The 13,657-nt window shown below is 40.5% G+C and overlaps 1 protein-coding gene across 1 annotated transcript in view; it reads right to left on the bottom strand.

The window, feature by feature from the left end:
• Positions 1 to 13,657, bottom strand: part of PES1 (pescadillo ribosomal biogenesis factor 1) — a 34,438-nt gene that overhangs the window by 2,109 nt on the left and 18,672 nt on the right. Inside the window, exons 6-14 of the mRNA XM_018555498.1 lie at positions 12,860 to 12,949; positions 8,392 to 8,508; positions 7,474 to 7,551; positions 7,192 to 7,284; positions 5,028 to 5,158; positions 3,599 to 3,724; positions 1,948 to 2,132; positions 1,469 to 1,614; positions 1,211 to 1,378 (exon numbers count right to left, since the gene is read on the bottom strand). Of these exons, the coding sequence (XP_018411000.1) occupies positions 1,211 to 1,378; positions 1,469 to 1,614; positions 1,948 to 2,132; positions 3,599 to 3,724; positions 5,028 to 5,158; positions 7,192 to 7,284; positions 7,474 to 7,551; positions 8,392 to 8,508; positions 12,860 to 12,949 (1,134 nt within the window). The remainder of the gene's footprint in view (positions 1 to 1,210; positions 1,379 to 1,468; positions 1,615 to 1,947; positions 2,133 to 3,598; positions 3,725 to 5,027; positions 5,159 to 7,191; positions 7,285 to 7,473; positions 7,552 to 8,391; positions 8,509 to 12,859; positions 12,950 to 13,657) is intronic.

Here is a 13,657-nt window from a genome sequence, read left to right as displayed (position 1 = left end):
CCTGTGACAGCGCGGCCTGTCTCCACCCCCACACCGCTCTGCCGGACTCTGATAGGTGGCTGAGCGGTCTGGGAGGAGAGACACCGGCCGCTCACAGCGCTCTCCTCCCGCAGGCTGTCACTTTCTCTCCTCCCCACTGGGACACAGAGCAGCGCCCAGGGGGGAGGAAAGAAAGCACGGATGCACCGCACCGATGTATCTGCAGGAAAATGACACTTTCGGCATTTAGACAAAAGTGCAATTTTTGTCTGGCGCACCCCCCGCCACCCGGTTGTTACGCCACTGACCAGTCTTGGGGAAGGGCTCCGTCGGTGACGTCTCAGTCGGTGAGTCCGGTGACGTCGATGTCCGCGACATCCCCGGATCTCCGACGGGACTCCCGGAAGGCGGCAGAGAGGTGAGTATTTTCATTAGCGATCCAAAAAATTTTAATCGATCAAAAAGAATAATCGAGAAATCAATCGTTAATTTGCACAGCCCTAATTTTAAACTTTTGGCATTGTGTTATTACATTTCACAAATATGTTTAAGGTAGCTCTTACTGAATCTTATTACAAATTAGTCTAACATGGATTTTTCTATTGAACATTACGGCACAAGAACAAATTACAACACAGTAAAGTAGTAAGAAATAAAAACAGTAACCATATATGCATATCAGAGATAACCTAAAGTGGTTTTCATGTTTCAAGTGGATTCATACTAAGTGATGTGAAAGAGTAACACAAGCAAGTAATCTATGCTGTTTTTTAATGATAAAAGGTAAATAATGATTGGTAAAATTATACTATTGTGGTAAATAGTGATATGTCAGTAATTTATATTCAAGCATACTTGTAAGGTTACTGAAAGATCTACTTTAAAGAGACAAGAAATCTCATTTACAATCCAGGTATTTTATCATTACACACGGCCCTCTTTTTTTTTTACAAACTTATTTTTTTGTTCCCTCATGCGACAAGGGGAAAAGCTATTTGGCTGGTCAATAGATTCTGAAAATGCTTCCCTTGGGCACTTCCATAAAGGAGGTGAACCACAATCTGCTTTGTAATCACAATGCTGCAGTTGCAGTAACAGATAAGGTCACATTACATTAACACAATATGCTTACATCCACCCATTCCATGATTTTTTTAAAGGATCACTTAAATTGTAGAAGTTTGATCTTAAATGTGCTTCCATGTAATAACCTTAATATTTCCGATCTTACCTCTCTAACTTTACGCTTTTTGCCAAACATGATTTTGTTGTACAGATACTTTTCTTTCTTTTTCATCATCATGATAGCCAGGCGCTTTTCCTCATTCTTCTCCTGCTCAGCTGCTCGTGCTTTGTCCTCTACCTTTACAGTGCCTGCTGTTACCTTTACATTGAGCTTCTGTATGGGACAAGACACAACACTTTGTTTACATTGATGGTGTAAGGGAGAAAGACATCTGGTAGCATGAGAAGATCTGAACTGTTGTACCTTCCCCTTAAACTGTTTATCTTCTCTTTCTTTCAACTTCTTATAACTCTCTTTAGCCTCTTCATCATTCTCCTCCTCTTCTACCTCATCATCCTCTTCCTCATCTTCCTCCTCCTCCTCCTCATCATCATCTTCCTCCTCCTCCTCTTCATCCTCTTTATCTGTTGGTTAAAAGTTCTCATCAGAATACAGACATTCATCTCAATTTAAGCAAGACATTGTTATCCTTCAATATGATCAGCTATTCAAGTCATTTTGAAAGCATGCATCCTACATCTAACATACAATTATTTGAGCAAATTGTACATATATGGGCTTTAAATTTCATAACCAACCCGTCGCAAAATATTAAGCTTACAAGTCCACTGTGCAACATGGAAGTTCCTTGATATAGCTTTTAGATCTTGGATGTAGCAATAGACCATACTATTGGTCATACAGTCGTATACATTTTTTATTTTTTCAGCATTATTTGTTACCAAATGTCTCTCCTCTTTGCAGTGCTAAAAGCCGCTGTTTCTCTGGTGGAATGTAATCGCCTTCCTTCTCGAGCACAAATGGTGAAAGATGGGGCGGTAGCAACACCCCCGGAAAGTAGTCTTCCACAGGCAAAAGCAGACGGGCGTTTACAGAGTCAAACACCCACTGCGGCTGAACATAATACCTGCAGAGGAAAGGGAACAACATTCAACAGAGTACGGTTATTTTAGTAAATCATTTGTCATGTACAGATATAAAAGGATATTTTTGTACTGAGTTTACAAAAGAATACAGCAGATTTATGGGACCTAGCTACAGGACAGTAGAAAGTTTTGCCTCCCCTATGGACTTTACATCTGGCAAACAGTAGAAGTGCAACTGAAGAGCCAGAAGAACAGCTAGCCAAAATGCTTAATGTCAAGAAATTTCAGAAAAAGATTTTATTTTTATTCATTTTTTAACAATAAGTTACTCTTTCATTGGGGGATAAAACAGACCTACTGTATGGTGACATCCATATGTAGGTCTAGCAGGGAAGGGAAAAAACAACAAAGCCGATCACCTTAAAAATATACATGGACCTGTAAAATAAAAACCTCTAGCAGTAAATATATCTTGTAACCTAAACCAATATTGTAAAATGCAGCTACAACAGTCTTTCTGGTCCTGATTCACAAACAAATACATGTCACAAGCAGCAATAAGGTATGTAGCAATAAGCAATAAGTATGTAAACCAATAAAAAAAAAAAAAAAATCGCATGCAAAATTTACAATGTTCCAAGACTGAATTCTCCACATGTATTACTTTAGTTTTTGCCCATTTTCAAACAAGATTTGCCTGAAGAAAAATAGCATCAAACAAGAGCAACCAGGTTTGGCCCAATGTCTGTTTTTCAATGGGAAAGTGCTTTACTATATTATTCATGACATTTATCACTGAATGTAAATTCTTTTTAAATTCAACCAACATTTGCCCATTTTTTTGCTTTCCTTAAGATTTAAAGTATTCATTGCCAGGAGGTCAACCAAGTCCTCCCTCCTCACTACTCAAACTCCTATGTGGACACGGTCCTATTTCTCATACCGGGCGCAGTTTTATCTGCTGGCATAGAGTTCCCCGTGATGGCACTGCCCATGTTTTGGTTTCGTCTCTTACGAAGACTGCTATTTCTTCAATTCTTCATCTGTAACTAACGTTCAGTACAAATGTTACTGTTCCTTCTTTTATTTATATGAGTGTGTTATTCACTAGTACCCTATAAAGAGGCTTAAATGAAACCTGTTGGGATGGCTTTTGCATTACTATTATTTTAGTATAGTCAGGCCAAAGCATTTTGCCATAGCATTACAGTAGAGTAGAAGGCTTTGCTGTCTACCTCCTAGATTCAAGCTTACAACTGAAGTAATGCAGTCAACGACAAGCAGGGCTTATACCTCAAACAGGCTTGCTGTATCTCTCAGTAAAGAGCAAAATATCTAGAGAAATGGTATTTACAGTGGATGAACAATTTGAAGAACATGCTAGCAAACCGTGCATGCTTAAAAACTATGGCAAAAGCTCTTTGGCCACGATTCTGCTTTAGAAACATTTCTAACCTACAAGTATAAGATGGAGACTAAATCTAAGCAGTCAAACATGCTTAATTACCTGTTGATGATCTGAGTCTGCACATTAGGTCGGTCCACAATATGGTGTGTAATTGTGGTATCAGAGGTGTCATATGTTGCCCCTATGTAAAGTGTGCTGTCCCATGACACGTCACCCCCAAAACTCCTGTTGGGAAACATCAAAAGCAAAACAGAGTCATAACAAACAGCCTGCTCAAATAAAAGGAAAAAAGTAGGGCTGCAACCAACTGATCAATTAATCGATGATGAGAATAGTTGTCAACTATTCTCTTTATCGTTTAGTTGATTGGATCCCCTAGCTCTCTCCTCCACGCTGGGAGGAGGGCACAGCAAGCAGTGGGCAGGAGCAATAGCCAGCTTTTGCAACTTGAAATAGCCAATAGCAGACTGCCTATTGCACCACCACTACCTGCTGTATTTACATTAAGCTGCTGTCTGCGGAATCTTGCCACTTGCAGCTGGGTCATTCTTTGTCTGAAGCTATTCAAGCGCCATGTGCTTACAATACATTAAAAAAAATAATAAAAAGGTGGGAAAAAAAGTCAATTTCGGTTTCGTCCTGACAAATTCTGCTGCACGAGGTGCATTGCAGTGCCATTCATTTAACTGGCACCCCAAAGTGTTTCCCACCCAGTGTGATTGCCCCCCCTGCAACACATGGTACCGCAATGCCGTGCTTTCCAGTGCAGTGTTATTGCAAAAAATTGTGCATTCAGTTTTATTCTGAAGTAAAATTTATGTTTGTAAATAAGGATGGTATTTAATTTTTGTAATCCGATTAATCGGGAAAAAAAAAAAAAAAAAAATCGGCCAACGAATCGATTTTTGAAAATAATTATTAGTTGCAGCCCTAGAAAAAAGGCAACTATTGGCATGAATTGCATTTTTTTTTTTGCGCTGACAAGAATATGAAAAACAACAATCTGCATTAAGCCTTTATGCAGACAGGAACAGTTCTGCATCGCTCCCGGTCCCATAGAACGGGGAGGGGATCGATGAACGGAAGTTGTTTAATGAACGAGTCTGTTTAAACAGCCCCGATACTGGCGACGTACACTGTACGTCGTCAGTCACGAAGGGGTTAAGAAGATTTTAACGCCAATCATGTGATCAGTGTGATTGGCTGTCACAGTTATCAGGAGCTTGTCCTAGCAGTTCCCAATCATACAGTGACCGGGAACTGTTGGTGACAGCATAGGGCACAGCAATAGGGGTCCATGCTTGAGCGTGCTCCCAGCACAGAACAGGGATGCCAGTTGTACACGCATATGTGGCAGCACTGTTAAAACCCCTGCGGTCCTGCCACATATGCATACAGTTGGCAGGGATGGGTTAAAAATGTTCCTAAGGAATGGATTAATATTAATAGTCCCAATTTAGAAATATTGACTTTTATCATTTTCAGCATAATTTCCAAATTCCAAAATTTCGACCTCTTTCTGACTCACCGAATGACAAATGCCAGGGCTTCTCTAGGTACCTCCCGGTTCAAGAAGAATTTAAGACCCACAAATAAACACTTGTGTTTCTCTTCCTCCTGCTGCTGCTTCTTCTGCTCCTCCTGAAGGCTTCCATTCTCCTGCATTAGAGACAAGAGATTGTTATATGCAAGCCAACCTCTGTGTTTATCATAAAAGCCTGTATTGGGAGAAATATGAAGGCTGCTAATGCTAGTTAATTGGCTGTCTCTGGCATCAATGCTGTCCATGTAACTGCCCTGGAACAAGGTAGCAGCAACCAAACTCATAGTTAGGTCAGAGCTCTTTATCTGCATAGTTAGGGGTCAATTACTTAAAATGAGACAATGGATCCAGTATTCCAGCAAAGAGTAAGTACTTTCAAAAGGTCTCCATAAGCGCTGTGCTGCTGCAAAAGGGACTTTTCAGTCCGAAATGCTTTGCAGTGATGTAATTGCTTTTAAGGACAACTCTCGATAAAGAGGAATATTACCCAGGAAAATACAGTGTGCTGGAATTTTTAAATTTTTTGTACTAAGGCATCATTGGCCAAACTGATCTGTCTGTCCATTGATCTGTGTTTTTTTGCACACAACATACATGTGCGGTGGTGTGCAGAAAACGGGTGTGAACAAGCCGGAAGAGAGGGGAGATTTCATTGCAGGTGAGCTAGCATTCTCTGTAACTCTTACTTATTTGACAGCATACAAAAGCTTTGAAAATAAATTATTCCAATGGTCCATGGGAAGCTGGGTGAACTGAATGTTGAGAAAGATAAAAGGGCACTGCTGATCAAATGAAAGATGGCAGAAACCATGTTCCCGGCCAATCAGCATTGAGCCGGCTTCCTGGCTAATCAGGAACCTGGGAGGCGGGTCATTACTCGCCGCCCGGCTTCCTGATTGCCTGGGAAGCTGGCTCCATGTTCCCCTATGGCACTACCAGTCAGAGGAAATCTTCCTCTGACCAGAAGTTCCGGTATCTGAGCATTTGGGGAGAGTAAGAGTACTCGCCCAAATACTCGGTATCGGCACTGATACCAGTATATCCCTAATCTACACATTTACTAAAAATGACAAAAGATCATTACCAAAAGCCTTTCAACTACAGATGATTTCATGTTTATAAAATGTTAAATAAAATTCCCAAAAGGCCAAAAAACTGTAGTACAAAATATAGTCAATAGAGTAACCTATGATATATATGCATATCAAGAGATTTACTCACTCAATCGAGGTACACTGTTACACCTAGGTTTCCTAAACCTTTTTGGTCATAAAAAAAACACTACTGTTCTGTACACCAATACATCTCATTTTTCTCAGAGTTGACGTCCTATGAATGTAAAGATCCATGGCTCATCTTAAGCACACATTTTCTCATAATCCTAAATCCCAACAGGCAAATGATTGATAGGCACCTATCTACCCTTTTCCAAACTTGATAGAGCTGTCTAGATCTCTAAATGTAACCTCTGAAACCTTTCATTTCTGAAGCCAATTTCTGCTAAAATGCAAGTTAGCCCTTCTCTTAAACCAGGCAACAAGAGTAATTCATCGTCAGTCTACCCCGCTATAAGTTTGTTGAACATCACTAGCATTCAGGATCTGCGCCTGTAACATTACAGCTATGCTAATGTTAGGCATAAGGCTGGGTTAACACCTAGGCAACAGCGTTTTTACGCGCATTTTTGATGTGCGTTTTATGTGCAGATTGCAGCTCATTGATGTTAATGAGAAAACGCGCAAAAACACAGCAATTGCACGTCTTCAAGCTTTTCCTTTTGAGTCTATGGGGCCAAAACGATTATCAGATGGCATTGCACTATTATCAGATGGCATTGTTCCCAGATATCACTGTGGACAAAAAAACATTTTCCACCGTATGTTATGAAGATGAGGGGAGACAGAGGTGTAGTCCTAACAATTCCTGGCTTAGGGTGACAACACTGCTCCTCCAAATGTAGTAATAGCAAGTCTCCTTTTATACCATACTTAAAATAGATTGTTGTTTTACCTTCAGATACAGTTTGAACTTAAAATAAACATTTTACTGATGACACACATTTCAGGCCGTATGAATGATCTTTCTTTGGCAGCACCTAACTGAGCGCTCACAATGGTGAAATTACTAACCACCACAAATGATTACTCACAGGATCTGCAGGAAACTCATCAATCTCTGCATCGGGATCTTCAGGCTCAGATGGAATTACTCGGGACAGACTGGCACTGAGAGCTGCCAATTTCTAAAAGAGGAAGCACACTTAGCATGGCTGTCTGTCAGGAAGACTGAAATAGAGACACTAGGCAAGAGAGTCAGTAAAAAAACAATGGCAGAAAGAGCATGGAAGTACAAGCGCATCAGGATGAGCACCAGAAAGCAGCAAAACATGCTCTGCTATATTGCCAGTTTTCCTGCTGTCCCAGCAACATACCTCCATGTAGGATTCAGACTCCAGAGCATATTTGTCTTCATCATTCACTTTCAGATCAGCCTCTGAACGAGAATCCAGCTGATGGAACACAAAGTATTACAATGTTAAAAATAGCACCACCACAAGAAAGCGGACCTCCCCCCATCCCAGCACTAAATATCATTGGTACATGCACCTGGGAAAGCTGTTCCCAAAACATCTGCTAGTTATTAGGACAACCATACATTTATTGTGTTACCTCCAATTTCCTGCATTGTGCTTCCTGGTCTATTAAGCTACAGGTGATGTAGCCAGCACCTCATATTTGCTCTCATGAAAAGCTTTCCAGGGAGATCTTCTCTGTACACAAAAAGAGCTTCCAAGACTTTGCAAGATCTCCGGAAAAGAAATTTTTTTGTTATGCAATCAGACGATGTGTACGGTCTAATGTTCAAGGAGGCAGAAACAACGGTAAATAGATGTGTAGGTGCGGGAACTTCTTGTGCATCATTGTGAGGAGGTGGATTATAACGCTAGGAAGTAAAAGGCAGTAATAATCCTCTGCCCTTTTTAAAAATGGCCAACGGGAGGGGAACACTGCAGATAAGTTAAAGAATTTGAGGAAACAAAAGGCCGCAGTAAACAGTAATTGTGTCTTTTTAAATTGTCTTTTTTACAATGGTTTTAAAGTAAAGGGGTCCAGGTGAAGGTCCGCTTGAAGTAAAGCTCTTACAGAAAGACATATAAACACCCATTTACAGTTAAGAAAATGTGAACTTTGATTTTTATTCACATCCATGTACCCACCTACAAAAAGCTACCTACTTTTTCTTAAATAAGGGTGGTTAACAGCAGTAACCGCCCAAATCATCAAGACATATTAATGGCAAATTCAATATCACGTAACTAGCAAAACAAAGGTGATCTTTATTCTCTTACCTTTGGGGGATATTGCAGATTAAGAGTCTGATAGAGGCGAAAGTTGACAAATCCCAGTAGGGTGGTAAAAAACTCTGTAAATGTGGCCATAACCCTATAATCCACATCTGTAGGGTGCTGCAGAGACAACAACATCATAGTAGTGTTATTGATGGGTAAAGAATTTAAAATATAGCAGAAAAAAATGTTCATGGCATTTTACTGTCTGATAAAATGACTGTTATCAGTAAAGCTGGCCATACATGCGCCAATATTCAGTCAATTTCAACCACCCGCCATCTACCTGGAATATCCGTATGATCACAAGCAATGATTAGAGACAAAGCGCACTTTTTCATTTTGCCCCTCTCCCATGACCTAAAGGATCCCACCCTTGCACTGTAAAGATTTATACTTACCAAGATCTGAGGGCCACAGCTCAACTATTTGTTTGGCATCCAGTGCTGCAACTCTTCCCCCTCCTGGCCTAGCGCCCTGGCTGGGGGATGGCCCCATAGAAGTCTGTAGGGCTATAATGTGCTGGTACAGCCAGCAGAGGAGGCACTGCAGCCCTGGATGTAAACAATACCAGAACTTTTCTGTTGGATCACGGCAAGTACGGATCTGTGGAGGGTGGTATGGTTTAGGTGGTTGGGCAAAAAGAATAATTGCACTTTAGCCTTCGCAAGAGGCAAGTTAGTTAATTGCAATACCTCTTGTAGTTAATTAGCATAATATTTTTGAGTGGCAGATTAATTTCTCTTTTTCTAACAGAGTCAATGGAGAGCATATATTAACTACCTCCCGGCCAGCCGTTGTGTATACACGGCCGGCCACTTCTTGGATGTAACTGGGCGTGTATACACGCCCTGTTAGATCCGCCCACTCGTGCGCGCTGCACGAGCAGGGAAGGCGAATAATTTAAAAACAGGCAGCGATGCCTGTTATCATACAAGCGATCCGCCGGCTATAGAGCCGGCGGATCGCTTGTATGGGGTCCCGATATGTGTGCCCCCCTCCCGCTGTCATGCTGATCCCGGGCCCGGGACCAGCATAGTGGCTCTCTGAGAGGGGATTAGAGGGAGGTCGGTTCACAATCTCCCTCCAGTCCCCTCTTCGCTGTCAGAATGCGGAAGTGGTTTATATTACAGCAAGCACTTCCGCATTCTCGTGTCACTCTCCAGCTTCAGATGCTGGAGAGAAGCTGATGAAGCAGATCTCTGCTTCTTCAGGGAGGTCCTAGGTGACATCATGGTTCATTTCCATTGTTTATCATCAGGAAAAAAGAATAACTAGTTATGTCACATAAAAATGCAGGTAATTTCTGTAGCACCTAGGAAACCAATGAAAGTGTCAGAACTGCCTTTAGTACATCTATTACTTATAAAGGCACAGGAAATCACAGGAGTACAAAATGTAAAGGCTATAGAAACCTCACAAAAGCACGCAGACAAAATAAATGCATTATATTATATATCCAAAACGGAAGAATACATTACTGAGGTAAAGGCTATGAGCTGGTTTACCGATTTACTGTGATTTTTCAAATTGAATAAAGTATTATACGATAGTATGTACAGCACATTTATACTATACTGCTCTAAACGCTATGACATCCCTATGGGGACACTAACAACAAGCTTTGAAAGTTAGGCTACTTTTATAGATACGAGGCCACTGCAGGTGTTATGGCCCATGACCTAGTATCCAATAGTGATTAATGAGTGATCAGTACATCTCAGACAACACAACAATAGAATTGTTTTATGGCATGGTGCTAGGAGCAGCCTGTTACTGCAGTTTCCCACTAGCGTGCCTATCACGCTATGAAACCTTGTAGCACACCTGGGATTTTTTTTTTTTTACGTTAATGTATTCATTGTAATGTGTACATTGATCTCTGTTTAGAAGGAATCCAAGTAATGATTCTGGCATTTCCTTTGTTTGCTTTTATAAATCAGGACAGTACCAACCTTCTTTAGGCATTATCCAGGCTCAGCACATACTTCCTGGAGATGCTTATCTCAGACACAATCATGTAAATCAAGGTGTCTGAAGTTCTTGGTCACAGATCCCAAACTGCAGCCTATCGCTCTGTGACCGGATACAAAGTTATAATTTTGCACTCAGGGTATTCAGTGGGGGAGGAGACTGAGAAAATGCTTTCTCTTGCCTGCAACAGACTGATGACCTTACCTTAACTAAGGAAAAGTCACTTCACTGGACTATTAACCCCTTTAAGAATGAGAGCAGAACTCCAGGCATAATTTCCTTAACTCCTGCAGGGGGTCTATCTCCACACTGCAAGGGTTAAGTGCTCAAAAAAAAAAAGAAGTTAGACTCGCCTAATACTCAGAGAAGCAGGCTTGCTCTTAGACCAGTACATGGAGCCTCTCCCCCGCTGCAGCGGTCTAAGGTCCTGTGAATCATAACATACTATACACAGTGTATGGGATGGGAGGACGCTGAAGAACATTCCAATGCTGCAGTGTAAGAGGATAGAGGCTTCAGTGACTGGAGAAGCAGGCAGCCAGCTCGGCAGAGTATCTTTTTTGTTTTTTATAACCTAGACAAAAATGGGAGCTTAACCCTTGCAGTGTGAGGGTAACCTCCCCCTGCACTTTTGTTCAGAGTTCTTCTTTAACATCTGAACTCCGTTTTGCAACTTTGGCATGTGTTAGCAAAACTGAACAGATCTTTGCAACTACTTGTGAATCCAGGTGAATTATACCTTGTTTGTTCACATTTATACATATTTGTATAGTTGTAACAAAGATCTGCGCTCTTGGAAGACTGCTAAAATTATTATTAAAATGAATGGCCCTGAAGCTGCTATGAGAAAAAGAAAATGGTAATTTGGAAGTGTTAACACAGCGCTAAAAAGGTGCTTAGATAAACTAAATACCAATGTTAAATAAAATTAATATCACAGCTCAATCCCATAAAGTGAATCGTAAAAGTGAAGCATATAATAATTATTTAGGTGAAAACCATACCATTCATAGTGAAAAAATGATTCAATAGTGTTGAAAAAATAAACCACTGAGGAGTCTTCAAGGGAGACCTATTCAGTGTTATTTAACATTTAAGGCATAAAGCTACTTATGTAATACAATGTGACAAGATATCAGTGAATGACAAATTTAGAAACAACAGTACACTCCAGCAATCCGGGTAGTGAGATGATAGCACAAACTACTAAATTGAGAAACCAGTGTTCCAGTAAAAGAAAAATTGAAAAATAAGAAATGAAAAAAAATGAAAAACTTCTTTAAAAAATCTCAATCTGTGATGTGAAACGTTTTATTTCTTGATATTACCAAGAATCACCAAAAAAGACCCCCGACTAATAAAACAGATATGTGTACATTAATTTATTGCTCGTACCCATAGTAGGGCCCAGAGGCAATAGTGTGCATTTTGTTTTCTAATGGGACAGTTTGACATTATGAGGTTCCACAGGCTGAACCACAAATTCCCCCTCTAGTTCTCTCTAATGCAGATGGGCCGGTCTATGCAGACATGACGCCGCGACCCACTGCAGAGGGTGTCGCGACCCACGAGTTGAGAACCACTGTTCTAATCCTACCTAAACACACTAACACCAACACTGGCACTGAATATAAAGCCCTTTTCAATCCTACCTAAAAACACACTGCCCCTCCTAATGGTTACCTAGATTAAGCCTTCATCTAACCCTTTATTTATAAAACAGAACATTATTTTTTTCGTTCAGACTAGTCAGTCTAGTCTCCTCAGAAGAGAAAGATACAGGGGAGAATTCTAAAACAGTAACCATGTGATTGGGAGCCGGTCTTTCTATCTCGCAATCATTAGTCTGAGACTAGGAGGTCAGTTGGGGGATTACTCCCAGCAAAAAACATGCCACATACTGTACATGTGGAGCCACGGTAGAACCACTAAAGGAAACTGGAGGATATTTATATTATCTGTTTTACCCCCTACATTTTTTTTTGTTATGTGTATGCTGCGCTTCATTAGGAGGGGAAAGGGCACTTAAAAAGCCTAAAAACCTTCCTAAATATATAATACCTTGCCCTCTGTTGTCAGCTCAGCGTGTACTTCCAGAAGCATTTATTGTGCAAATCCCTGCCTATTTATGGACCACCAATCACATTCAAACTACCCAGCCAAATCTGAATCTGATTGGTGTCATGGAGGATTTTTTTTTACATATGAGGCTTTTCACATGGAGACAGCATGGTGCCCCCAGGACCACAATCTTGGTTTATTAGATTACAGGGTAGCAGCTGCCTGGGTGAAACACCAAGTAGGAAGGCTGTGTACCCAATATGCTTCTCAGGCATTTATTTATACTTCTGATTGGAATATGCCTGTAATAAAACTCTTTTCAGCTGAACATATAAAACAAACTTGAAAAACAGTTCCATTGTACATCTTTCATCATTTAGAAAGCAGTTACCGAAGGATATTCTGCTCACTTTTCAGTAACCATTTCATAACTTACATCATGTGAAAAAGCATATGGGGTGATCCACGTCACTGCTTGCCCAAGTACGTCTGCTTGATAGTAAATTCCTTTGATAGACAAGAAGACCTGATAAAAGAATAGAAACTAGATGAAAGATTGAAAAATTCCTCCATCTAACATGCCATCATCTTCAAGTAGGCTAGGAATAGACCATATGTTACCAGGATCACCAAAGTAAAAAGGCAAATAAGAATTAGATTCCCCTTACCATGGGCTAGCCTGCAATTAAATAATTAACAGAACTTTACTGGCGATCCCATATCGCGTGTTTGCTTCGCTGTGGTGCCACGATTCTTTAACCACTTCAAGACCAGGTGCTTAGACCCCCTTCCTGGCCAGGCCATTTTTCAGTGTTCAGCGCTGCAGTACTTTGACTGACGTTTATTCCGTCATGCAACGCTGTACTGAAATGAATTTTATACCATTTTTTGGGGACGGATAGAGCTTTATTTTGGTGGTATTTAAACACCACTGGGGGTTTTATTTTTTATTATAATTAAGAAAAATTACAGAAAAATGTGAAAAAAAGGAGTTTTTTTTAACATTATGTTAGGAAACATTTATTATTACCCAGTTTTTTGGTAAAATATAAAATATCGGGTCACGTTGGGTAAATAGACACCAAACATGTCAAGCTTTAAAATTGCGCGCACCCGCAAAATCGCAGAAAACTACTATACCCAAAATTGCCCATAGGCGACACTTTAAAAGCTTTTACCGCTCATCAGTTTAGTGTTATCAGTGATTGATGGCCCTAGAATTATTGCTCTCACT

Source organism: Nanorana parkeri, unplaced genomic scaffold, assembly GCF_000935625.1.
Source record: "Nanorana parkeri isolate BGI_ZX_2015 unplaced genomic scaffold, ASM93562v1 scaffold199, whole genome shotgun sequence".
Taxonomy (NCBI): Eukaryota; Metazoa; Chordata; class Amphibia; order Anura; family Dicroglossidae; genus Nanorana; species Nanorana parkeri.
This window is presented reverse-complemented; position numbering and strand designations above follow the sequence as displayed.